At 44.1% G+C, this 27,951-nt stretch overlaps 1 protein-coding gene across 1 annotated transcript; it reads left to right on the top strand.

Moving 5' to 3' along the window:
- The first annotated feature begins 562 nt into the window (after positions 1–562).
- LOC109869378 (collagen alpha-1(II) chain-like) lies at positions 563–27,951 on the top strand. The gene is made up of 53 exons (XM_031804254.1): positions 563–864; positions 5,077–5,096; positions 5,358–5,390; positions 6,172–6,204; positions 6,405–6,458; positions 6,934–7,035; positions 7,676–7,753; positions 8,201–8,245; positions 8,577–8,630; positions 9,363–9,416; positions 10,186–10,239; positions 10,472–10,525; positions 10,710–10,763; positions 10,890–10,934; positions 11,054–11,107; positions 11,977–12,021; positions 12,462–12,515; positions 12,886–12,984; positions 13,112–13,156; positions 13,298–13,396; positions 13,582–13,635; positions 13,758–13,865; positions 13,996–14,049; positions 14,345–14,443; positions 14,571–14,624; positions 15,267–15,365; positions 15,564–15,617; positions 15,794–15,847; positions 16,149–16,202; positions 16,313–16,366; positions 16,597–16,641; positions 16,805–16,903; positions 17,078–17,185; positions 17,312–17,365; positions 17,516–17,569; positions 17,707–17,760; positions 18,248–18,301; positions 18,403–18,510; positions 18,688–18,741; positions 18,861–18,914; positions 19,033–19,194; positions 19,903–20,010; positions 22,190–22,297; positions 22,848–22,901; positions 23,574–23,681; positions 23,796–23,849; positions 23,971–24,078; positions 24,210–24,263; positions 24,856–24,963; positions 25,065–25,353; positions 25,562–25,749; positions 26,029–26,265; positions 26,453–27,951. Exons 1-53 carry the CDS (start codon positions 771–773, stop codon positions 26,597–26,599), a joined length of 4,263 nt encoding a protein of 1,420 aa, XP_031660114.1. The 5' UTR covers positions 563–770; the 3' UTR covers positions 26,600–27,951.

Raw genomic sequence — 27,951 nt, 5'->3', positions numbered from 1 at the left:
ATCAATTGCAACTGTATGTGACATAATCAGAGCTGCACTACCATTACCACATCAACAGTAAGTTATTCAGATCACATATTATGTTATTGAGTTACAAATGTGTATTAATACACCCATAAGAGAGTTGGCTATTTTGCATGCCAATACAATGAAACCAATGAATGAGTGTAGGCCTACTCCTATTCAGTGAAGGCCTCAATGTACCTCGCCACCTGCAAATGGTAAAATCATAATTCTGTTGTTGATGACTTTCTTAATAGGTCTAGGCCTACCTCAAATATTCTAATCTCCATATTGTGAAGTTGTCTATTTATATGAGTTTGGCAGGTGAGTGGCCATACACTATTGTAATGGGGGGGTTGAAAGAGAACCAAAAAGTGTGATTTATAGGTAGCCTACCTCATCTCCACATGTCACGAGAGGAAAGGGAGAGAGAGGTCCCTGGGAGAATAGACGCTGAAGGAGTGGAGGGGAGGGAGATGTGGGTCGAGTTTCAGCTCCACTGGGGGTCGGGGGTCGGACTTGTATTTTGGAATATACGAAGATTCGTAGAAGGCACAGTGGACATAACCACGGTTCTTGCTCTGACGCGGTGGGTGTAAAGTGCCGGCTGGGGCCCCGCGTTGGATTCCACTTCGATTTTGGAAGGTTGACTGCATGGTTCCCTTGTAGTCTCTGGGAACACACATTACACACCACTGAAAGAGAGCTGCGTCTGCTCTGTCCCATCTTTTTCCTCACCCAAGGTCCTGCATGTCTAATATTTAGACATGTTCAGCTTTGTGGATTCACGGACTGTTCTGCTACTTGTAGCATCTCAAGTTGTTTTACTATCCATTGTCAGATGTCAGGAAGAGGATGACCGTAAGTTGCATCTTTCTGTTGAATTTTCTTTTGGATACTTCTTATGATAACATTTGATCAACTAATCTTTTTCTTTCTGTATGACTGTGGCACTACCTTGGTATTTAAAGTGTGCAGTTTCTGCGCAATTCTCGCCTGTAAAATGAATAGGCTGAGTGTTGAATGTAAAACTGCTGCGAACATGATATGATATACAAGATATATCAACATTGGCATTGATGGAAGGGCACATTCTCAGAAAAGTATCGATCAGTCATTGGATGAATTGCACAATTATGAATTACAATTCTTGCAGATACAATTCATAGATTAAATGTGATTTATCTGGACTGTTATATTGTCCATGATGTCAAATTAAGAAATTACTATTTAAATAATGGTATTGAATTGAACAGTATATCCTAAAACTGGTTTGATATTGACATAGTTAATTGTAACATGTTAATTACATTGTAAGTGTTTGCAGATATACAGGGCCTATGCATTGAAATAGTTTTTTGGGGGGGAACATAGGTGAGGCTATCAAGGCACATCTGTGTGGGATGGAGGACCAGGTGAACAAGTGTGTGTTTGTTTCTCTACTGGATATTCACTGTGGATCCCGTCGCTGCACAAGCACTCTCTCTAGTGCCAGTATTTAACAGCACTAATCTATTTGCATCAGACAGACACAGTGGCTCTCTTGAGATGCTTTGGCAGTTCCGTAGCTTTTTAGGCAATTTAGAGAACTTTTACTGTTGTTCAGAGTGGCATTTTACCCTCCTGAGAAAACAACATTATCAGCTCTGATTTCAAATGAATAGTTATATTGTTTTAGGTGACTCTTTGTTAGAATTGAGCGAATGAAACAGCTTGAGTTTCTGGGTGGTGGCTGAAATACTGTAGATTAAATAGTTCATCATTTAAAGAGACAGGGTCAGACACATCTTGACCCCAGACGAGCAGGCTCAAAGGGTATCAGGAAGTGAATGGCAGTTGGTCACTTAATGAGGGAGGAGTAGGTGTTTTATGAACAAACTTTGGAACAGGTTACTCTCTGTATGTCGCTAGAGAGATGGGCTATGCTACATCACGCAACGTGTAATATATCATATGCTGTTTTATAATCAACATATTCATGGACCTGTGCTACATAGGCTTTAATTTTTCATCCATTTAGTACCCGGAATAAGAGAATGTAGGGACCACATGCTCAGTGTAGTGGTAGTTTAAGCCTTTAGTAATGAATTAGGGATCGTGTGTCCATATATATCTCACCACAACTCAAAGAAAAGTTGTGGAACAACACGTCACCAACCAACCAATGTGGGGAAAGCTTAAATGGACTACTCATGTTATATAGTATAGTTTGGTAGCAGGTATGTGATAAGAACCACTTTTACACTAATGCAAGAAAAACAAATAGTTATATTTCGTTATATTTAGCAGGCCAAACCTGAGACCCTATGCATGAAAGCTCCCCATTCTTAATTCTCCAATGTGTCTGAACTGGTGCTTGACACAGCTATGCGATCCAGATGGAGAATTTATGAAGGATTCCCTGTTTACTTAGGGCAGCAGCTTGTCATTGGGCACAGTCTCCCAATGTGAGGGGCTCATTCATGCAGGTCCATTCGTCACCAGAGAGTGCAGCAGGCCTACAGGTTAAATATACTCACTCCACTGGGAGAAATACCTACTACTGCCTTTAAATGGCACTGCTAAATGTACTATTTGTTGGTTGCATTGAAGCTGCTTTCTGCATATGATTACTGTAATCTGAATGGATGTTTCTGGTGCTTTGGCTTCCTTCTAAATTAATAAATCTTGCAGTTTGCGTGCAGGATAAATAAACCTGGGTGAGGCTTCCTGAGCTGTGCTGTTTTATGAAAATAAACCACAGGCTGGTGGTTAGAGCTTGTGAGACTGAGGCCCCCAGGTAAAATCAATGTCCCGAATCAGCACCCACCCAGACCAATGCCTTGACAGATCCTGTCTGCTCATGCTGCTAATCCATGTTGAAGAGATTTGAGATGAGTCTATTAGGTCTAACACCTGGATATGATGGATATATTGCTGTCGTATGTTTTTGATGAATTATGCTGATATGCTTCTGTCTTTAATGTGGTTGATAACTCTCCCAAGCTGTGTGTGCAGTCATGTGAGTGAGTTTTGTGATGCTGTGGTGTTGTGATGCTGTGTGCTGTGCATGGGGTGTAAATGAGGCCTCATGCTAAGCTTGTCTCTCTCCCTCCCCCTCTTCCTCCCAACTGCCACCACTCACCTCTGCCCCTGTCTCTCTGTGACCCCCACCCCTCTCCTCCACCATCTTGCATGCAATGCCCATCCTGCTTGCCCTCTAACCTATCCTGCCATTTTTGTTTACCCATGCCAACCCCTCATGCTCCCTCCCCTCACCTATCTACTATGATCACTGTCGTGCCCTCTTTGCCAAACCACCACCCTCCACCCCATCTCTGCCCCATGCCCTCTGTATCACCCCCCGGTGGTGGCCACAGAGAAGGCAGGCTCCTGCATCCAGGATGACCATCGTTATAATGATAAGGATGTGTGGAAGCCGGAGCCGTGTCGTATCTGTGTGTGTGACAGCGGGTCAGTGTTGTGTGATGAGATCATCTGCCGAGGAGATAAAAGAGTGTGCCAGATCCATCATCCAACCTGGAGATCATCATCCAACCCCATCTGCCCTGCGGACGCCAGCGCCCCCACTGGTTGTCATTTATTTATTCACACATTCATGAATAAATTACTGCGCCCTTAACATGCCAACATTTTTGAATGGGGAAGTAAATTGCAGTTAAGATGTTAACTGGGTTAACAGATCCCCAGTAGCTTATTGTACTGACTTTGGTGTGCAGATGTGAGTCAGGACAGAGTTTGTGGCTCATAAATTGATACTAAAGGTATTTACAAGTAGTTAGCTGTGATATTACCTTTTTCCCTGCTTGTTTTGGGTTGGAGACTAAACCTGCAACGTCGTCTGGATATCCCTCTCTATGGATGTTCACTTTATGAGGATTTGAATCCCTTAGTTGTGGAATCTGCTTTCCACCAGAAACAACAAGGGTCAATAATGAAAATGAGACACTTCTAAGTTCGCTTTAATTTAAGTGGCAGGTGGCTAAGAAGCCTCAGAACCTATGGGAGGCTGTTATCCTGAGCTGCCAATCACCGTCTCATTTTGTCCAATGGAAGCTCCGTTCCCACCACATCAAAGCGATCCTATTGGGTGAAGACAATGATTGACAACACATGATAGTCCCACCAACTTTGGGGTTCTGAAGTATAATTCTTCCATCACTAGTGTGTATACATACCATTTTGACTGCTTTGCCCTTTTTCTGAAGACACGTTTTCTATAGCATCATCTTTTTATACACCTGTCACATATTACTCCTGTTATGTATGGATATGATCCTATTTCCAGTGACACACATGGGAGGGTCATTACTGTACTTCACTTTACCAGACTTGACCCAACCTCCTCCCAGGCTCAACACACAATATATAACATTAGCAAAGAGAAGAGATGCAAAGATAGTCAAATATTATAATACTCAATATTATTCTATCAAGATTCTAAAATATGTTCACTTTCAACGTAGAAAATACGTATTTGCTCATCGAACAACACAAATAAACCAAAGCTGCTTTCACACCTCAGTCATTTTCTGTGTGTTATGTCTTTCTTTTCTGAAACAATCATTTTCCTGCATTTTGAAAGATATAGAATTGTCTTTAAAAACTCAATTGTAATGACTTGAAGTACTTGAGGATATTTATCATCAATCTATCATAATAATCATGTTGTGTGCCATTTCATAACAGGATGCTTTCCTCCCTAAGGCCATTTATGCTTTGAACTCCATAGGATGTGTCAATGTTCTCAGTTGTAGGCTCCAAAATACGCTATAGAGACAAATGGTATTTGATCCAAACACCTGTCCCATCCCCTGGCTTTGCTTGCTTCTGCACCATCCCCCTCAACATGGAACTGAAGTCTACCCTCCAACACACTCTGGATGGTTCTCAGAGTCTAGGGTTTGGACTACTGTCTTTGGTTTCCATTGGTTTCCACAGGTGTGGCTTTTAATCAGGGGTTTTCAACCCCTGGAGGTTTGGCCTCTACACACAGCAATCCGGCAGTCTCAGGTTCACCCTTTTTAATGTTGTTTTCTCTCTCTTCCTCATCCCACCCATCTGCAACATCAGACGTGGCTATTGGTGCTAAGGTGAGACCATGGGCAACAATGATATGATAGCTATACTGAAAGCTGTTCTGGACAAATCACAATTGAAGGATATTTTCTGTTGTTGGATCAGCAATGTGTTATTTTAGACAATGTATCAAATTTCACACTGTATCATATTAAGTGATCATCTAAACACTGCATCCACACACTAAACAACACTTAGACTTACATGATGTGAATATGTCTTAATACAGAGTTTAAATTATGACCACTGACTTTCTTGTTAATGTACTGTATTAGGGCCAGAAGGGGGAACCCGGCGAGATTGCAGATGTAAGTATGCACCCTAAGCTTTACCGTTTAGTCAAATGATTTAGCTGCTATTCTTGACACAGGGGATCTCTTGATTTGTATTATCTCACGCTCTGTTTTCTGCTCAGTATCGTTCATTCACATGATAGCTCATGCTTACTCAGAAAGACATGAGGAGGTTATTTTGTCCATCAAATCTAAGTGAAGGCACTGAGGGTTCTGTTTAAGTACCCATGCATGCCATTGCCAAGCATTCGCGAACAACTGCATATAAAGATTTTCAAGACTATGTGACAATGTTACAATAGCCTCACTTAAAACTCACATACATGCAGTATCTTGGATGAACTGTGGATGGACAGGCAACATTCCATTGAGTGTTACGGATGACCAATTTGCATATTGTTCTTCTTCTTTTGGGGAATAATATGATTCCAAGAAAGCCAAAGCCTCCAGTTGATAAGTGATTAGTTACCATGCCTACATTCCTCGGAAATAACGGATCCAAACCAATCACCATACATCCATTTAGTAACGTTTTTATTCACTGGTATGCAAGGATTCTTAGAAGACGAACCCTGACAAGCAGAAGATGTTTTCAGCTAAACTAACTTGTCTGTCAACAGACTTCCTGGTGAAGTCTATTTTGTGATGTTTGTCCATGGCCACAGTGTCCTGGAATGTTCTTTCCCAGCAGCTTAGCTATTCAAATCAGTGCAGCCCAACACCGTATCAAAGACATCAAGCCTTTCACAAGACTACTTTTATCTGAGCAAGCTATCCTTTATGTTCCATTGTCCAGGTTGTAGGAGCAAATGGACCAGCAGGCCCTATGGTAAACATACTCTCATATATTTATTTGCTCATTTGTTTTATGAATTATAATGACGATTGTTTAAATATATTCCATGAAAAATGATTTGTGTTGTATTTTGCCTTGCAGAATATCTTTCATGAGTTGTAATTTGCATCTTGCCCCACCACAATATTCTTGATGAAGTACTATTGGTCATCCTAATATGTTTGTTTGCGCAGGGCCCCTCAGGTGAGCAGGGACCTCGTGGATCAGCCGGAGCTAAGGGTGATAAGGTAAGACACAGAATCCCTGTAACTTTTAGGAATCCGTTTGTGGTGTGGACTGAAATCAATGCTAACCATTCAACATCGGTAATTGCTGTGAGAGATAACTGCATAGTTTATTATGTATGAGACTTTGAATTTAGCTCCACGATAGTAAGATATATATGCTGCATTATTTTAGAAAACCTCCCCAATATGGAGAAGATTCTCCTCTATAATGACTAAAATAATACAATAAGATTCAAACAACATAGTGGCATGTATCCCTAAAGCACCTCAATATGTTCTCTGCAATTATTCACCATTGGCCAGGCTAGTAATGCAGCAAATTGAAAGGTTAATTGATGCATTACAGTTGATTGGTTGATTGATTGACTGATTTGTTGATTGATTCCAAACAGAATAACATCCAGTCATAATACTGAACATGTTTAGGTATTGACCCCGTTGTTGAATGCGCTTGTCCCTCTCTCATTTTCCCTAGGGAAATGTTGGCCCCAGAGGCAGAGATGGCGAGCCTGGCACCCCCGGGAACCCCGGACCCCCTGGCCCACCCGGACCTAACGGACCTGCAGGCCTTGGCGGGGTAAGTGGCATGAGACAAAGGACAGGACAGTAGATCAGTGGGGCAGGACGTCACCACCACAAAACTCTGTGTCTTTGTCTGTGTGGTGCAGAGAAGCACTCTGCACCACACAGACTGTAGCAGTAGAGCATCGGGAATACTCTAATGGTCAGAAGTGTGTGTGTGTGTGTGTGTGTGTGTGTGTGTGTGTGTGTGTGTGTGTGTGTGTGTGTGTGTGTGTGTGTGTGTGTGTGTGTGTGTGTGTGTGTGTGTGTGTGTGAGAAAGAGACTAAGCTATAAGCCTATGTGTTGCTCTATGTGTTAGTAGAATAAGGATCGAGAAACAAAGATGGATGACACATTGCTAAGCTACTGTACCACAGTCAATCTCACTGTGTGTGTGTGAAAGAGACTAAGCTATAAGCCTATGTGTTGCTCTATGTGTTGCTCTATGGATGACACATTGCTAAGCTACTGTACCACAGTCAATCTCACCATTATTATACCTCCTGACAACTACTAAGTAAATGTGCCACCATATTTTTTTGTTGCGCCAGAGCAGTGGCGAGGCAGAAATACAGCCTGTGGTAGACACCAGGGGGCAGTGAATCTACTGTAGACCCTGTCAATTCAGTAACAATGTCCCCTTACCTTTCTGCAGAACTTTGCTGCTCAGATGGCTGGTGGATTCGACGAGAAAGCTGGAGGTGCACAGATGGGAGTGATGCAAGGACCTATGGTAAGGGGACAGGAGACGTTACTGTAAATGAACTTAACAGAATCCAGAGGGGTTAAAAATACTTCAAAATTAATGAATGAAACACCTAAAATCATAGTTTTAAGCTAAATAGATAGGTAGGTATATGGTGAATGTAGGGTGGTAGTAGCATGCTGTATTACAGACTTGAAGCCACACTGCCACCTTGTGGTGAAAATGAACCACTGTATGCTATCCGTCGACCCATTGACATGTACTGTATTTATTTTCCTTCTTTGTTCTCATACCACCATACAACCACAGGCTGAGAACTAACTAATTGTGCAACATCATAAGACACATAGACCATGCTATTTGGATACAATGGCTTGCCTGACAATTCAAAGGGTTTTGACTAATTATCAAATATCCCAACAGTTTTGAGCTACAAACTGTTCTAAATATGATGTATTTCCTCTCCCTCTGTAGGGCCCTATGGGTCCCCGTGGTCCCCCTGGCCCTTCTGGAGCCCCTGTAAGTATACACACCTTCCTTACTGCGGGCCGGACACCTCTCTAAGCCTTAGTAATAACCACAACAGAAGGAGAATGTTGTGTAATTGCTACTGTAATTTAATAGCTAATAGCTACTGACATTGTGTTAGATGTCTATGTGCATACGACTCAGTGCTGTAGAATAGTACTTGACCCTTTAGCCTTCAGTATTGGATGGTTAAGATATTATTTTATGGCTTGTCTGTATCTTAATATGCGGTATGGATCAGTATTGTGGACACCCTAAGCCAATAGCAATATGCAGACTATCAGGATGTCTTTGACTAAATGTTCCTTCTAATCAATTCCAGGGCCCACAAGGTTTCCAAGGTAACCCCGGAGAGACTGGAGAGCCAGGACCAGCTGTGAGTATCCAAAACTATCCCAGGGTGCACTGCAAATCTCGGTGTCACGATAACAACATAGAATTAGAATGCATAGCCCTTGGCAGCAACACCGGCACATTCTAGTATTAGCTATCTAGGGAATAGTTTTCCATTTTACGCTATTTGATTGCATACTTACCACATGAAACAGAGAAATTAGGGTTTATAGTGAAAGTGTCTAATAAACCCACTCATACGGGCAATATAATTAATACATTCTCATCCTCAGCACTGATAGTTGTTTTATGCATTTTGTTTCTATAAAAAGACCTTATGCAACCCAGTTCGACCTATAATTCCTGACCTGTAGAAGTGGATGGAATGTCTGCCTATGTGAGGATCACATGGACCTCCATCCCCCACAGAGTTCAAGTGAAAGTCACCAACATCCTTACCCTTCATTAAAATCAAACTACTAGCAACAGGAAAATGCCACCGTCCTCTACATGCTGTGAATGTCAGATAAACATAGACAGGGTTTCCTTTTTAACAGAACTGCCTGCTACATAACAGTTTCATTAGAGTTGGCAATGAGACTTCGAAGACAAGGTTGAAGGCACTGAAGTTATTATGCAAATGTGGAATGGCGTTGTTTCATTTGAGTTAACTATGGGAAGGTAGCTTCTTACACTAGTTTGTTCTTAGTCACAACAATTAAGCCTACAACCTCCAGCCTAAACAATAACAACCACCTTTCTCTCCTTATAACAGGGCCCACTGGGACCACACGGACCACCCGGACCTTCTGGCAAACCAGGAAGTGATGTAAGTATTATCATCTTCATCAACAAAACCAGATCCATGGCTCAGGTCTGAGTTCTGTTGTCAAAGCCATGCTCAAGTAGAGCACAAGCACACACCATGTTATTTTCACACTGAGGACAACGAGGACAAAAGGCTTCACTATCACATATAGAGCTCTAAATATGCTGCGTTACTTCAATTGTGTTATGTACATAGAGCGCATTAACAAAGTTCTTACCACCTGCCCAAACTATCATTCACCTATTGACTTGCCATACTCCAGTAGCCTGAGTGGCAGTCTGTTTCTGCTCCCTTGCCAACTTCTTATGATATTGTCATACTTGACAATGAGAATGGAGTAGGCAAAAGGACAAACAGATCTGGGACCAGGCCATACTCCAGTGCCCCATCACTGTTCCATCATGAAGAGTGGACCTTATTTTCCCCCCACTGTTTAAAACCACAGGCATGATTCTCTTTGACACAGTATCACGAAGCAGTCCACAAAGCACCACACTTGCCTACAATTGTCCCCCATTGAATATCTATAGTTTAAATAATCTTCAGCTCTATGTCCACAATCTGCAGTCCCATATTTACCCCCCACTCCCACTCCCCCATCATGTACACAAATATGTCCACTAGGGGGCATTCTCTTCCTGAGCTGAATTAATCTGCTTGAAATATAAAATGTGAAAAGTTCTCTTGGACATTTATTATTCAGTTGATACACTCCTGATAAGCATACCTATAATCATAATCAATCATTACTCCCTCTCTTTATTTCTAGGGTGAGGCTGGCAAACCTGGAAAGGCTGGTGAGCGTGGACCTGCAGGACCTCAGGTAAACAGAGAGACATAGTCCCAAAAAGTATACAAAACCATGTCCAAAACATTAGAGCACATTGCCATGGATCATCGCTCTCTAGTTTTATTCATCAATTGCCTTTGTTACATCATAATATTTCCTGATTAATTCAATTAAATTAAACATTCAATATCTTAAGACAGAAGTTCCTTTAACAGATGAATCCCACACAGAATCCTTTATTATCTAATGTATCTCTTTATTTCAGGGAGCTCGTGGATTCCCCGGAACTCCTGGTCTTCCTGGAATCAAAGGACACAGGGTGGGGTGTTTCATCATGCTTCATTTATAATCACAACTCCATCAGAAAGGATGTTATGATGTTACACGTTCAACATGATTAGCAAGACAATAGATGAGCTAATTAGTGTTAATTGATCAGTCTAATGAGACGGCTGTAGGTTAAGTGTCTCTCTATGTCTGCCTGTCTGTCTGTCTGTGTGTAGGGTCACCCTGGTCTGGATGGAGCTAAGGGAGAAGGCGGTGCTGCTGGAGCCAAGGTAAGACTGCCAACTAGATCTTCAACTCATCAAATCTTTCCATTTCTATTCCTGTGTCTGACTATCTGACTGACTGTCTGATTAGCAGTCTGATTGGCTGACAGACTGACTTTGTCGTCTCTATAGGGTGAGGGTGGTGCTCCCGGAGAGAACGGCGCGTCTGGACCAATGGTAAGAGAGCAGTACACCTGTGCATTACCAGAATAATGTGAGTAAAAAGCCCTTATCACCTACTGTTTTGCTTAACGTGACCAAGCTAAGTGTTCATCTTGTGTCTCTGTCTCCTGTAGGGACCACGTGGTCTGTCTGGCGAGAGAGGCCGTCCCGGACCTTCTGGCTCTGCTGTGAGTTAACACAGACATGTGCCTTTAAATCTCTCTGAAATAAATGCACTCTTGAATAATACATGAACTCAACAATTCAGGGAATTACACACCAAATGATCCAAAGCCCTGAATGATATGCCTAATATTTTTGAGGATTCATGTCCCCAATCCCAATCAATCCTAACCAGACCCAGTGATATTGTGTACACTAGCCTACCAGACAATCCTAACCAGACCCAGTGATATTCTGTACACTAGCCTACCAGACAATCCTAACCAGACCCAGTGATATTCTGTACACTAGCCTACCAGACAATCCTAACCAGACCCAGTGATATTCTGTACACTAGCCTACCAGACAATCCTAACCAGACCCAGTGATATTCTGTACACTAGCCTACCAGACAATCCTAACCAGACCCAGTGATATTCTGTACACTAGCCTACCAGACAATCCTAACCAGACCCAGTGATATTCTGTACACTAGCCTACCAGACAATCCTAACCAGACCCAGTGATATTCTGTACACTAGCCTACCAGACAATCCTAACCAGACCCAGTGATATTCTGTACACTAGCCTACCAGATAATCCTAACCAGACCCAGTGATATTCTGTACACTAGCCTACCAGACAATCCTAACCAGACCCAGTGATATTCTGTACACTAGCCTACCAGACAATCCCAGCCCAGTGTTTAGGACTTTCTCTTTGGTTAATGTGGACACCTGATGAAGACCTACTCAATATGTGCTGTGTAGCAAATCAATTAGTCAAAATTACAATTATGTTTAAGTAAACCTGCTCAATGGTGTAAATGTGTCCATCGATAAACACCCAGAGTACTGTACCATCATAATGTCTCCCATGTCTGCTCTCTCCTCAGGGTGCCCGAGGTAATGATGGCTTGCCTGGCCCTGCTGGTCCTCCCGTACGTATTGCACTCTTCGTGTTGCTTCCTCACTGTCTCAAAGACATATAGCTTTCATTATTATTGTACAAAAGTGGTTTCAAACCAGGGGGACTAGGGCGCCTGGGGGTAGTTGACCTATCCACAGGGGGTACTTAAGAAGACTCATGAGAATGTAGGCCTACTGGTAAAATGCATGAGGAGGTACTTCAGGGGTACTCTGGGAAAAGCTCAATTCAGTTGGTGGTACAGTAGCCGAAAAAGGTTGGGAACCACATCAATGCAATGCAGAAATCAATTATGCACTTCATGTATTACAACACAATCACAATTGTACACATTTTCAAAAACATTTGAATAGATTTAGAATTGCTTGACTGTTTCTTCAATGTTGTATTTTTGTGCAATAATAGCAAAATCAGGAATTAGTACGTTTGTTAACTGACCTCTGATCCCTACAGGGGCCTGTTGGGCCTGCTGGAGCACCCGGTTTCCCTGGATCCCCAGGAGCCAAGGTTTGTACTAATTGCCATTATGTTTGTATCATGCATCATGTCAGTCATAACCTTATTGAACCCAATGGAAGCCTATTGATGTGACAAACGATGTGTCTGATGAATTCCCAATCATCAGGTGAAACACTTAATTTCACTACAACATTAGTGAACAGCTCTAATAAGATGATCAATAATGATAAGCTGCAATGAGATGAGATTCTCAGAGTCACTCTACCTCAAGGACACATTGAACAGTCACTGTAGATCTGTCGATCACATCTCTTGGAGACAATGTGCTCCAATCACCATACCATTTGACTTCATCACTGAGTACAGTTTGAATAACAGAGCAGTCCTAATGGTCCTCTGAATCTCCTCCATCCTACAGGGAGAAGCTGGCCCCACTGGTGCACGTGGAACTGAGGGCGCACAGGGACCCCGTGGAGAGGCTGGTACACCCGGATCTCCTGGACCCGCTGGTGCCTCTGTACGTAACATCCAGGCAATCTTTGATAGAGTCTGAAGTGCATTATCTCACACTGATCATCTCTCATCAATTAACTGATGCATTATTTTCATCTCTTCACCTTGTCTCTGCTCCTCTGCTCCTTTAGGGCAACCCTGGTACTGATGGTATCCCTGGAGCTAAAGGATCTGCTGTAAGCATATTCTTACACTATATGGGTGTAGAATGTACCCTCTACACTCTTTATATACTCAGCATGAAATAAACACTGCTCTTAGTTCAGTCTACTGCTCAGTCAGTAATATTCAATGACTTTATCTCTCTCTTTCTGTAGGGCGCTTCTGGAATTGCTGGTGCACCTGGTTTCCCCGGACCGCGTGGCCCCCCCGGACCTCAGGGAGCAACAGGACCTCTTGGACCCAAGGGACAGTCTGTAAGTCCTCTATATTCACCCCAAAACCTGGACACACCAATTATATGTTGGTGGTGCTGTAGGTTGGTTTACATTGGTTAGTCTTGGAGGGTGTACAGGGAGGTGGGGTCATGACAGATAATGTGATGTGAATAACATTGCTCCTATTTCAGATGTTTTTGACTTTGCACCTGTTTATGTTATAGGGAGACCCCGGTATTCCTGGCTTCAAAGGAGAGGCTGGTCCCAAGGGAGAGCTTGTGAGTTCTGTTTTGATGAAACACATATCATTCATATCAAATCTGCACTTTTTCATTCTACTGAGATGGACCTGGAAGTATGTTTGAAATGAATCTGCTATCTTCTTGGTCACCCCCTGTAGGGCCCTATAGGTCCCCATGGCGCCCCTGGCCCCGCTGGCGAGGAGGGCAAGAGAGGAGCAAGAGGAGAGCCCGGTGCTGCTGGACCACTTGGACCTCCTGGCGAGAGAGTAAGGATTTGAACCATCACAGATCTCACCACAGATTTTTTTCTTCTGAGTCATTGGGTCATATCAGTTCTTCCCATATCCTATTCCTCATCAATTAAATATTCCCTCTTCTCTCTGTCCTTGTTTCTAGGGAGCTCCCGGTAACCGTGGTTTCCCAGGTCAGGATGGTCTTGCAGGTTCTAAGGTTGGTCTTGACACTTTTACAGTTCTCAATGCCCCATCTCACCTGTTATCCAGGAATGGACAGAAGTAGTTGCAAAATCACAAGTCTACTTAATGAGTCCCTAACTGTAAGATGTTGTAGATGGCTGAGTAGTTTCAAAACAACCAAACCTGTAATATTGTACTGCTGGTATCCTGTTGTAGCAGCTGTGATTAATACAATGGCCGGGCACAGTTTATAAACAATGTCGTTTAAGCTTGAGTGATAAATGCATAAAACACTAATACCTCTCTTTCTCTCCACTCTTCCTAAACAGGGAGCCCCTGGTGACCGTGGTGTTCCCGGCGTGGGTGGGCCTAAGGGAGGCACTGGTGACCCCGGCCGCACAGGAGAGCCTGGTCTTCCTGGAGCCAGAGTGAGTAGTAGTACCCCAGGTCCCCACCACCTCCATCATCACAACCAGCCAGAACAAGAGCTGTGGCTCAGTCTGTCAGCCTTCATGTATTGGGTTGACACTCTCTCATTGTGTGTGATGCTCACAGGGTCTCACTGGTCGCCCTGGAGATGCTGGTCCTCAAGGCAAAGTTGGTCCTGGTGTAAGTATGCCTCTTTTCCCGTCTAGACCACATACTGTATTCCACTCAAACATTTTGCCATACAATTAACCAAGATTTGGTGCAGTAATACAGTTTTCCTTTCTAAACCCGTGAGATGCATAAGATGTACAAGATCTCAATGGAGGGGCCACCCGAGTGGCGCAGTGGTCTAAAGCACTGTATCGCAGTGGTAGAGGCGTCACTACAGACCCGGATTCGATCCCGGGCTGTATCACAACCGTCTGTGATTGGGAGTCCCATAGGCGGCACACAATTGGCCCAGCATCGACCGGGTTAGGGGAGGGTTTGGCTGGGGGGGCTTTACTTGGCTCATCGCGCTCTAGCGACTCCTTGTGGCAGGCCGGGTGCCTGCAGGCTGACCTCAGTCGTCAGGTGAACGGTGGTTCCTCCAACAGATTGGTGCTGCCGGCTTTCGGGTTAAGCGGGCGGTGTTAAGAAGCGCGGTTAGGAAGGTCATGTTTCTGGGGATGCATCACTCGACCTTCGCCTCCTGAGCCGGTTGGGGAGGTGCACCGATGAGACAAAATCGAAATTGGGGAGAAAAAGGGGGTAAAATACAAAACAAACAAGATCTCGAGTGATGTTGACTTGCTCCTCTCTTCTCGGTGTGTGGTACTGTAGGGTGCTGCTGGTGAGGATGGTCGCCCCGGCCCACCTGGTCCTCAGGGAGCCCGTGGCCAGCCTGGTGTGATGGGATTCCCCGGACCAAAGGGAGCCAATGTAAGTGTCACAGGGGTTTCTAATAATGTTTTGATACCCAGAGGGAAGAAATTGCCTGTAGATTTGCCTCCAGCACCAGATACAGACAGTATCTGACAGTACAGGCAAATAACTATGTAAACGTCCCCATTAATTCCCCTTGCACTTGATGTCCATGCTTCTTCTCTGTGACTGACCAGTGTATTTTTCTTTCAACAGGGTGAGCCTGGCAAGGCAGGAGAGAAGGGTCTTGTGGGTCGTCAAGGTCTGATCGTAAGTAGATTAACCTTTTAGATGACCTTCCTGTATCCCTTGGTCTTAGCAAAGTTGAGTTAACATCTGTGCAATTTTGGTGTTTAACCGCCACAAAGTTTGGAGGATCTGACACCAATCCTTTCCTTTGCTGTGGTGGTTCATGAAGAACTGATACATTTTCTCTCTCTGAACAGGGTCTGGCTGGTAAAGATGGTGAGACTGGTGCTGCTGGACCTCTCGGCCCTCCTGTAAGTGTTCAACCACTGACAGACATATTGTAAAATACAACAAAGCAATATAAAGTATTTTAGACAGTTCTTAAGGAGACATCTATTTTAGACATGACAACTGCACCCCATAGTGATATAATCAATGTATTTGGTGCACTCATAACATAAGTGTAGTCATAGTATCTGTAATAGCTAGCATTTCTCTTTGAGCATGAGAATGCAATGGCATTCCCAAACTTACACACAGCTCCACAGGGTGCTAATGCTGTGTCAATCACTTGATCACCTTTTTTGATCATCTGAGGTGCTTCCATCCTAGGGACCTGCTGGAGAGAGAGGAGAGCAAGGAGCTGCTGGACCTTCAGGCTTCCAGGTGAGTTCACCTTACTTTTCTGGATCGGCTAGAACATAAATGATTCCATTCAGAATAACTTGATGTCCATTTTCTTACGATGTCATTGACTGTCTTGTGTTGTTGTGCAGGGTCTGCCCGGACCTGCTGGCCCCCCAGGAGAGGGAGGCAAGCCTGGTGATGCGGTGAGTGTCCACACTGCCACAGCAACACACCAGGCCTGTCCAGGTCCCTGATTGTTTGAACACATTAGGAACATCTAACCATGTTTCTCACGTCACATTTGTTATCACACACCTCAGCACTTTATCCTGATCAAGTTATACTAGCAAACACAAGCACATGCTGTATTCTAAATCATATTATTTATCTACTGTAAAAATATGCAGCTACAATGTCTCTCTCCTCTCTGTAGGGTGTTCCTGGAGAGGCTGGTGCTGCTGGTGCTACTGGACCTAGAGTGAGTTTTCATTTCTACAATAAGTCTGATATAGATGTTTTTCTATATTTTCTCTCACTGCCATAATCATCTACATAGCCACCGCCATCTACTTGTCAAACCTTTACATCTGTAGTCCTTCCTGTTTCTGCCTCTCACTTCCTGTCTCTTTGTTCCCTTATAGGGCGAGCGTGGTTTCCCTGGTGAGAGAGGCGGTGCTGGACCTCAGGGTCTGCAGGGACCTCGTGGACTTCCTGGAACTCCCGGAAGTGATGGACCGAAGGTTAAGAGCCACTCCCTTCGGCCAACCCCATCTTCAATAAGAGTTTCTGCTTTTATTGGGCACTTGGAGAACCTCTGAGTCCCTATAGTCTGGCAATCACAAAGCAAGAGAAGAGAGAAACATCAGAAAGTGTGATCAGCCAACTTCCAAATCCATGTTCCCCCTCTCTGACAGGGAGCCATTGGGCCATCTGGTGGTGCTGGAGCTCAGGGACCCCCAGGTCTGCAGGGTATGCCAGGAGAGAGGGGAGCTGGTGGAATCTCCGGCGCCAAGGGTGACAGAGTGAGTAACAACCCTAAAAAATATACTCTAATCATAGTCGTAGAAAACTAGACAGTGGATTGCAAGGTTATATCATGATGTCTGCTAGATACGCACTAAGATGCCATGGTTTTCTGTGTCTTACAGGGTGACAATGGAGAGAAAGGACCTGAGGGCGCTTCTGGAAAAGACGGTTCTAGAGTGAGTACTCAGCAGAAACAGAGAACATAGCCACACTCTCCTGTGCCAACTCTGTCAGCATATTAAAATACAATGATCCAATGACCCCAAGTGACGTCGATAATAACTCCATCTCTCTCCTCTCCATCTGTCTTCTCTCCTCCCCCTCAGGGTTTGACTGGTCCCATTGGTCCTCCTGGCCCAGCTGGTCCCAATGGCATAAAGGTGAGAATTACCATAAGAATTACAAAATTCACCTGTTATTAGGTGTATGGTCTGTTTATTTGACAGATGATTGTAATGTAAAAATGTACTGTATGTGTACAGTATGGGTTTGTCATTCCTCTCTCCTTCCCTCTCAGGGTGAGGGTGGACCTTCTGGCCCAACTGGTGCTGCTGGTGCCCGTGGTGCTCCTGTAAGTTGTATCTCTCTGCCTCCAGTTTCATATGGTCCGTTTTTAGATTTGTATTAAATCAATCATGTTGTCAACATGCCCAGGTTTGAAATGTACAAAGTGCAAACTACTTTCACTACAGTACAGAGAGCAGGAAGAAACTAGAGAACCAGACCCTGCCATGAAACAATGTAGAGCTCTACAGATCCAAATATTTAGTCAAAGTCACCAGACATTTTAATCTGAAGATACTGTTCATATTGATTCAAAGACCACTCACTATCCAAGTTTCCCAGCATATACAGTTATGAATAGTAAAATAATTTCCAAGTACACCATCTTGATTCCCTCAAAATGAATTTCATCCCAAAATGGTTAACTTCTTGAGTATACTGTAGCTTCCTTCACATTAAATCACTGCACCTGCAACTTGATGGACAGGGACACATACATGTACAGAATGTCTTCCTCTGTGGCACCTGTTTTGAGCCCTTCTCTCTTCTTGTAGGGTGACCGTGGTGAGGGTGGTCCCCCCGGGCCTGCTGGCTTCGCTGGGCCACCTGTGAGTAGAACCACATTAAAGTACATCAGTTTCAATGCAAACAATAATCTAATCCATATAAAACACTGGATCTTTATTGACCTGCATCTTCCATCCTCCAGGGTGCAGATGGTCAGCCTGGAGCCAAGGGAGAGTTAGGCGAGGCTGGACAGAAGGGAGATGGTGGTGCCCATGGACCTCAAGGACCCTCTGGGGCCCCTGGACCTGTGGTAGGTACCCCTCAAAATTAACTTTGAGATATAAAATAGCTGTATGTCCCAGAGACAGATGTCTTATTGCCCAAGACATCACCATTCTATAATCTAGAAGAAATAGTATTTGAGAGAACAATTGATGCACTTCTTGTTTCTTTGTCTAATTGTGTTTTTGGTTGCTTTTTATTCCAGGGTCCCACTGGTGTTTCTGGACCTAAAGGAGCTCGTGGTGCCCAGGGGGCTTCTGTAAGTCAACAGTTCCAATGATAAGAGATTATTACCCAATAGTAAGTGACAATATAAAATGCTATGTTCTGTAATTGCTTTAACTGAAATATTGTGTTGTCCCTCTCTCATGTTGGTAGGGTGCTACTGGTTTCCCTGGTGCTGCTGGAAGAGTTGGTTCTCCCGGGCCTAACGTGAGTATCACATCATCACAAGTATCCATAGACAATAGAAAGTCACCTTTTCATTGAGATTACCTGTGTATATCTGTGTGATTGAAATATGCTGCATCTCTCTGTTTCCCTCTCTCAGGGTAACCCTGGTGCTGCTGGCCCCGCTGGTCCTGCTGGTAAAGACGGTCCTAAGGGAGTTCGTGGTGACTCTGGAACCCCAGGAAGACAGGGAGACGCTGGGCTGCGTGGAGCTGCTGGAGCCCCTGGCGAGAAGGGAGATGCTGGAGGGGATGGTCTCCCTGTGAGTCTTCCCCCTCCACTCTTATATGATATCTCATGGAGGAAACGCCACCCAGCCTTTTACCCCTTGTAGGCTTAGTAACACCAACTCAGCCACCTTGATTGTATATCACTTAATTTCAATGTGCTAGAGCTGGAGTTGTGAAGTCAATGAGCTAGAACTGGATTTGTGAAGTCAATGAGCTAGAACTGGAGTTGTGAAGTCAATGAGCTAGAACTGGAGTTATGAAGTCATGAAATCAATGAGATAGAGCTGGAGTTATGAAGTCGTGAAGTCAATGAGCTAGAGCTGGAGTTATGAAGTCAATGAGCTAGAGCTGGAGTTGTGAAGGCAATGAGCTGGAGTTATGAAGTCAATGAGCTAGAGCTGGAGTTGTGAAGTCAATGAGCTAGAGCTGGAGTTGTGAAGTCAATGAGCTAGAACTGGAGTTGTGAAGTCAATGAGCTAGAGCTGGAGTTATGAAGTCAATGAGCTAGAGCTGGAGTTATGAAGTCGTGAAGTCAATGAGATAGAGCTGGAGTTATGAAGGCAATGAGCTAGAGCTGGAGTTGTGAAGTCAATGAGCTAGAGCTGGAGTTATGAAGTCAATGAGCTAGAGCTGGAGTTGTGAAGTCAATGAGCTAGAGCTGGAGTTATGAAGTCAATGAGCTAGACCTGGAGTTGTGAAGTCAATGTATTAAACTGACCTATTGTCTTCTCTATCTCTAGGGTCCCGATGGTCCTTCAGGTCCCCAGGGTCTGGCTGGGTCACGTGGTATTGTTGGTCTACCTGGGCAGCGTGGAGAGAGGGGCTTCCCTGGCCTTCCTGGTCCTTCTGTGAGTATCTCACCCCTGATAGTACTACCACACTTGCAGTAGGTTATGTACTTGAAAGCCAGGTCATTGTTATGGAACCATTGCTCTTACTGGTCCAGTTGTATGTTAAGCTCTCTTTAAATCCAGGTTCATATACAGTGGGGCAAAAAAGTATTTAGTCAGCAACCAATTGTGCAAGTTCTCCCACTTAAAAAGATGAGAGAGGCCTGTAATTTTCATCATAGGTACACTTCAACTATGACAGACAGAATGAGAAAAAAAATCCAGAAAATCACATTGTAGGATTTTTTTATGAATTTATTTGCAAATGATGGTGGAAAATAAATATTTGGTCACCTACAAACAAGCAAGATTTCTGGCTCTCACAGACCTGTAACTTCTTCTTTAAGAGGCTCCTCTGTCCTCCACTCGTTACCTGTATTAATGGCACCTGTTTGAACTTGTTATCAGTATAAAAGACACCTGTCCACAACCTCAAACAGTCACACTCCAAACTCCACTATGGCCAAGACCAAAGAGCTGTCAAAGGACACCAGAAACAAAATGGTAGACCTGTACCAGGCTGGGAAGACTGAATCTGCAATAGGTAAGCAGCTTGGTTTGAAGAAATCAACTGTGGGAGCAATTATTAGGAAATGGAAGACATACAAGACCACTGATAATCTCCCTCGATCTGGGGCTCCACGCAAGATCTCACCCCGTGGGGTCAAAATGATCACAAGAACGGTGAGCAGAAATCCAAGAAACACACGCGGGGACCTAGTGAATGACCTGCAGAGAGCTGGGACCAAAGTAACAAAGCCTACCATCAGTAACACACTACGCCGCCAGGGACTCAAATCCTGCAGTGCCAGACATGTCCCCCTGCTTAAGCCAGTACATGTCCAGGCCCATCTGAAGCTTGCTAGAGAGCATTTGGATGATCCAGAAGAAGATTGGGAGAATGTCAGATGAAACCAAAATATAACTTTTTGGTAAAATCTCAACTCGTCGTGTTTGGAGGACAAAGAATGCTGAGTTGCATCCAAAGAACACCATACCTACTGTGAAGCATGGGGGTGGAAACATCATGCTTTGGGGCATTGTTTTTCTGCAAAGGGACCAGGACAACTGATCCGTGTAAAGGAAAGAATGAATGGGGCCATCGTGAGATTTTGAGTGAAAACCTCCTTCCATCAGCAAGGGAATTGAAGATGAAACGTGGCTGGGTCTTTCAGCATGACAATGATCTCAAACACACCGCCCGGGCAACGAAGGAGTGGCTTCGTAAGAAGCATTTCAAGGTCCTGGAGTGGCCTAGCCAGTCTCCAGATCTCAACCCCATAGAAAATCTTTGGAGGGAGTTGAAAGTCCGTGTTGACCAGCAACCGCCCCAAAACATCACTGCTCTAGAGGAGATCTGCATGGAGGAATGGGCCAAAATACCAGTAACAGCGTGTGAAAACCTTGTGAAGACTTACAGAAAACATTTGACCTCTGTCATTGCTAACAAAGGGTATATAACAAAGTATTGAGATAAACTTTTGTTATTGACTAAATACTTATTTTCCACCATAATTTGCAAATAAATTCATTAAAAATCCTACAATGTGATTTTCTGGAATTTTTCTTCTCACTTTGTCTGTCATAGTTGAAATGTACCTATGATGAAAATTACAGGCCTCTCTCATCTTTTTAAGTGGGAGAACGTGCACAATTGGTGGCTGACTAAATACTTTTTGCCCCACTGTAACTCCCACTAGTCCTGCACCATTGAGTGGTAACTAAGCAACATATTTACCAGAATATCATATCTGGGATGCCTGGAGGGATCGACGGTTATGTCATGGAGTCCTGATATCCACATACGTTCAATATGACAGATCTACATCCAGAATTCGTTCTCCTTAAAACTGTCACAAAGAAGTCAATCACTCAGTGACTAATTGGCTGTAACGGGGATGCATTCAGAACTTTCATTTCCATCATACTACGACCTACAACAGACTTTCTTCTGGGGTTTTGCTGCTTTTCTTTTGCTGCCTTTTCCCACATAAGGGCTTTTAGCCAGTTACTCAAGTCCTACTTTGCATGCAAATCAATAGTTAAGTCCATTAACCCATTGACTAGTCAATGTTACATCCTTGTGGTTATAGTGATGACGTCTGACACTTATTCGCTGATGTTCTGTGTGTCCCAGGGAGAGCCCGGTAAGCAGGGAGCTCCTGGTGCTGGTGGTGACCGTGGACCCCCTGGGCCTGTGGGGCCTCCTGGACTGTCTGGACCTTCTGGCGAGCCCGGACGAGAGGTCAGAACTAAACCACGACAACACAGGCCACAACAACCAATATAAACCACAACAATAACAAATATAGGCCACTGTAGCTGCACGCAGCAATTACCGGGATAAAGGCCATAGCTGAACTATAGTGCCACCAGCTGGCCAATATAATTACACCTCTGGGTTGAGCTACTGCAAGAACCATAGGAACGACAACAGCAACATAAACAACAACAACACCCACAACAACAACATAAAAATACATCAATAATCACCAGAACAACAACAGCGACTTTCCAAAACAAGAACACCCCTCCCTCCACACACACATACAATAACCATACAACAAAAATGTAAATAATCACCACAACTGTAACAATAACAACCAAAACAAACAATGACACAACAGAAAACAAAAAAACACAACCATAGTCAATCGCAAACAACAACCACAGCCATCTGTATTTCTACAGCACCATTAACCCATGGATCCCAAACGTGTTGCTTTGGCAGCTACTTCAGGACTGGAAGCCAATACATTTCATGTATTGATTAAATCTCTGTCTCTACCTCACAGGGCAACGCTGGATCTGATGGGCCCCCTGGTAGAGATGGATCCACCGGAGTCAAGGTGAGACACTCCAAATCAAATTGTATTTTATTCTATAAAATGTTATTTGTCACATGCACCGAATACAACAGGTATAGACTACAACTGCTGTATTCGGTGCATGTGACAAATAACACGCTGTGTAGTAGACCAGCAAAGTGCGAACATTCCCAGAACATTAGCTAAGATTCCCATTAAGTTCTAGTTAGGGTTTATCTAACATTAGGATGGTAATCACAAAAACATTCAAATAATGTTCTTGATAACAAAAATATTTTTTGTTTTATGTTTTAAATGAAATATTCTAACATTCACAAAAATGTTGTGCATAACATCTGTAACAACCACCACAGAACATTCTCCAAACGTTCTCATTAGGTTTCCAGGTAATGTAACAACACAATGTACCAGTGAAGAATGAAATGTGTTCTGGGAATGTTCTTGCAACATCAGGAAAATGTTTTATACAAACATCGTATAATCATCAGTACAACTGGACCGTTTTTGTGTTATGAGAATATTTGCCACATCCTAACAAATGTTTCAGGCACTTTCACAGAACCAATTTGGGTTTGCTGAGATGCTTACTTACCTGCATTATACACCAATCAAACCAATCAGTCCAATTGATGGATAAGATATCAAATGTTCTCGAAATGTCCTTATATCTTATGATCTTCTCTCCACCTGTAGGGTGAGCGTGGTAACACTGGTCCTGCAGGTGCACCTGGCGCCCCCGGCGCTCCCGGTGCCCCCGGCCCTGTCGGCCCCCTGGGCAAGCAGGGAGACAGAGGAGAGGGAGTGAGTACCCCTACAAAACTACACACAATATGAATGAGAGAAATGTTGGTGTTTTGTAATTGATGGTACTTGTTGTTAGCCTGTCTAATGGAAGAACCTCACTCTTGTTTTTAGGGTGCTCAAGGGCCTGCCGGACCCGCTGGGCCAGCTGGCGCTAGAGGAATGGCTGTGAGTGTCAATGTTCCTCATTGTGAAACACACATACCATTCTCTAATAAACTATACCTACTGTAGCTGTACCTGCATTGGCACACTGAGTTGATTGACACCCTCTGCCTCTCTACATCAGGGACCCCAAGGACCCCGTGGAGACAAGGGAGAGGCTGGCGAGACAGGAGAGAGGGGACAGAAGGGACACCGTGGCTTCACCGGTCTGCAGGGTCTTCCCGGACCTCCAGTAAGTCACCCAAATCCTCTGGCCACGCTGCACCAGTTATTATACCTCTCTATCTGCATAGAAGTAGAATGCCTGACTTTCAATGTGGAATAAGTTCTGTTCCCTGACTTCCTGTCGTCATTATCTTACAGGGCTCCGCTGGAGACCAGGGAGCTGCTGGACCTGCCGGACCTAGTGGTGCTAAGGTGAGTCCAGACGAAAGAGAAGAAGAGGTGGAGAAAAGAACAGAACACTTCTCTAATCCCTCCATACTCTGATGAGACAAATAGAGACTACTCCTATACAGTAGTTATCCCATGCTATGATAATGAGGGGCACAGGCTAGTCATAATCCACCATGATAAAGTGGAGGACGGAAATAGCCACTGTGTTTTTAATTAGCCTATTCTATGATAACAAGGAAGGCTAATGCTTTTATGATTACAACATGCTATGGAAGAATGGAAGACAGACGGGAGAGGTTACTACTTTTAAAATAATCCATTAAAACTAATTACATGATAAAGAGAGGGAAAGGGCTGGCCACTACAACGTAAATCATTTTTTACCCAAAGTGAGATAAATGCTAAATTTGTAATGTCCAATAAGCAGGTTGTTCTTGAATTAAAGCGAGAGTACTCTCACACATAATCAACAACAATTGGACAATAACGTTATATCAGGTAAAGGTTTAAAACAATGTGAAACCAAACACTAAAGGGAGGTTTACATGTATTCATGCTATGCTAGCATCCATATGTATGAGCCATGACTGACCCACCCTATCCATCTCCTCAGGGACCCCCTGGCCCAGTCGGCCCCGCTGGTAAGGATGGATCTAACGGTCAGCCTGGACCCCTCGGACCCCCTGGACCTCGTGGTCGTTCTGGAGAAACTGGCCCTGCTGTGAGTAACGCTTGTCAACATTAGACTTACCTGAATATACTATATATACTGTACATGTAGCAGCAAAAGTCTTAAATATTTGATCTCCTCTCCTCCTTCAGGGTCCACCTGGTAACCCCGGACCCCCTGGTCCTCCTGGTCCTCCCGGCCCTGGCATCGACATGTCTGCCTTTGCTGGCCTGTCTCAGCCTGAGAAGTCTCCGGATCCCCTGAGGTACATGAGAGCTGACGAGGCGTCCAGCTCCCTGAGGCAGCACGACGTGGAGGTGGACTCCACACTCAAGTCCCTCAACAACCAGATCGAGAACCTGCGCAGCCCTGATGGTAGCCAGAAGAACCCTGCCCGCACCTGCAGAGACCTCAAACTGTGCCACCCAGAGTGGAAGAGCGGTGAGTGGGGGAACGCGCAGAGGAGAGGGAAAAGAGAGTGAATGGAAAGAAAAGAGAGAAATGGATTTATGGAATTTTGTTTTTTATTCATCAAGGAAGATTCCGCCAAAATATACAGTGTAGAAAGGAAAGAACACGTGTATAACATGATCAGTCCAAACAGTGCTAGGGTTTGAACAATTCTTCCTCTGCTCCTCTCGTTCTTCAGGTGACTACTGGGTGGATCCTAACATTGGTAGCACAGCTGATGCCATCAAGGTCTTCTGCAACATGGAGACTGGCGAGACCTGTGTGTACCCCAGCATAGCCAACGTGCCTCAAAAGAACTGGTGGACAAGCAAGAGCAACGACCGCAAACATGTCTGGTTCGGAGAGACCATGAATGGAGGATTCCACGTGAGTCTCTTCTCGCTATCAATAATGTCACTGGCACCTTTGAGTGAAACATAGCTACTCCTTTAGTAGAACTTCATTTCAAGGGTTATCCTGATCATCAGTCAAACCCTTCCTCAGTGTTTCCTTTTATGAATTAAACCTATATTTCAGCCTCGCAGATAATTGATAGACATCACAAAATCCTACCATCCATAAACCTATGACCTCCATATGACCTCCATTTTTGCGACTGCACTCGTCCTTACCATGTCACACTTAACCCTCCCTCTCCCTGTATAGTTCAGCTACGCTGAGGACGGTACCAACGCCGCCAGTATCCAGCTGACCTTCCTGAGGCTGCTGTCCACGGAAGCGTCTCAGAGCCTCACCTACCACTGCAAGAACAGCGTGGCCTATATGGACGCATCCACGGGCAACCTGAAGAAGGCTCTGCTGCTCCAGGGCTCCAACGACGTGGAGATCAGAGCTGAGGGAAACAGCCGCTTCACCTACAGCGTTATGGAGGATGGCTGCAAGGTGAGAGGGATTAGGCACTGTCACGTTAGGTCAGGGAAAGGATGGACATAGTTAAGTAGGACCATGGGGGAAGGCACAGTGCAGTCACAGTAGAAAAAGAAAAAAAAGCCATTTTTCTGTTATTGTAGTCTATGGAAATATATAGAGGGTTACTGCACTTCAACATGTCTCTGTTGTCGTCCCACAGAAACACACAGGCCAGTGGGGAAAGACTGTCTTCGAGTACAAAACACAGAAGACCTCCCGTCTGCCCATCGTGGACATTGCTCCCATGGACATTGGAGGAGCGGACCAGGAGTTCGGTGTGGATGTGGGAACAGTCTGCTTCTTGTAAAGTGAAATAAACACAACGGCAAAAAAACTCAAATATGAAAGAAATAACTCAACTATGAAACAAAACACACTCTACAAAAAAGAAGACTGACTTAAAAAAAAAAAAAAAGGAAACTGTTTCTCTGGCAAAGTGCTCTCCAAGTTGTACTCCATGGATGGTAGCACTGAAGGGCACCGGCGTTCCAGCATTCCCTGTCAACCCACTTCCTGAGATCCAGTCATGTTTCCCATGGCCCACAGTTGACGGGAATGAGCCAGGAGGAAGAGGCCAAGAGACGAGTGATGAAGAAACAGAAACATGACTCGATGTCACTTATTTATTGTCTAAACCTTACATGGGCAGAGGTTAGGTACAGTAGGACTGGGGAGCTTCACCATAAGAGCAAAATAAGCCCATCCTACCACAGAAGACCTAGAACCTCCCACTTCTACTCCACCTCCCTCCCCCGTCTCCTCTCCAACCTAGCTACAAATATGCCATTTTGAATCAATGTGGACCAAAACATATTTTCAGTTATTATAAACAAGTCCAAGTGCTCCAAATGTTTTTTACCATCAAGACGGGGAGAGAAACTTTTACTGTGCATTATAAATCTTTGGTTCTGTGTTGTAAAAGTGTGTGTTTATAAAACAGCCAGATGGTTTTATATATATTTCCACATTGTGTGTGTACATGTGTCTAGATATATGCACACCAACACTTTTTGGAAAATGAGGATTCATTTGGAATGTATTTTTCCATTGTCTTTTACCCCTTCACTGTCCATTAGAGGAAAATATCTTACTCAGTTCACAAACAACCTACATTTTCTAATAAAATTGGGGAAAGTTGTAGTCATCCTGATTGTTTAAAGCTACCTCACGCTGAAAAACACAGTGAAAACATTCACCTTAAATCTTGAGCTGACCAACATGTGCTTTTGGGTGGAACTGGGGCTGAACGGCCATCTTTGCTTTGGGGTGCTCCATCTTCAGAAGGTGCTATGAGTTCTAGACTTCAGTCTCTTCCATTCCCCCCCCCCCCCCTCCTCCCTCCCTCCAATTCCCACTAGCCTCACACCACACACACACACCCCACCCTGGAGGACAGGTGCAGCCAGGCAAAGCAGAGAACCAAGGGACTTTGGGTAGTACCCTATGGAGTCCATGCCCCACAAATAGAATCACGGGACTCCAAGGAGAGCCGCCCAAACAACCAGGGTGGGTTGTCTCTGTGTGTGTGAGGGTGTGTATATTTGTTTTGTTATTATTACATTTTATTATGATCATGATCATTTTTTTGTTTTGTTTATTTTGTTACACTTTTAATTGATGTAAATTGGAAATAAAAAGAAAATACCAAGTAACAATTAA

This window comes from Oncorhynchus kisutch, linkage group LG24 (genome assembly GCF_002021735.2).
Source record: "Oncorhynchus kisutch isolate 150728-3 linkage group LG24, Okis_V2, whole genome shotgun sequence".
Lineage (NCBI taxonomy): Eukaryota > Metazoa > Chordata > Actinopteri > Salmoniformes > Salmonidae > Oncorhynchus > Oncorhynchus kisutch.
The sequence above is the reverse complement of the archived record's forward strand: the minus strand, read 5'-3'. Positions and strand labels throughout refer to the sequence as shown.

Coding starts and splice junctions, on each gene's coding strand:
- LOC109869378 (XM_031804254.1), top strand. CDS start 771: ATGTTCAGCTTTGTGGATTCACGGACTGTTCTGCTACTTGTAGCATCT. Junction 16,904..17,077: donor CCGGAAGTGATGGACCGAAG/GTTAAGAGCCAC, acceptor CCTCTCTGACAG/GGAGCCATTGGGCCATCTGG. Junction 18,915..19,032: donor TTGGTTCTCCCGGGCCTAAC/GTGAGTATCACA, acceptor TCCCTCTCTCAG/GGTAACCCTGGTGCTGCTGG.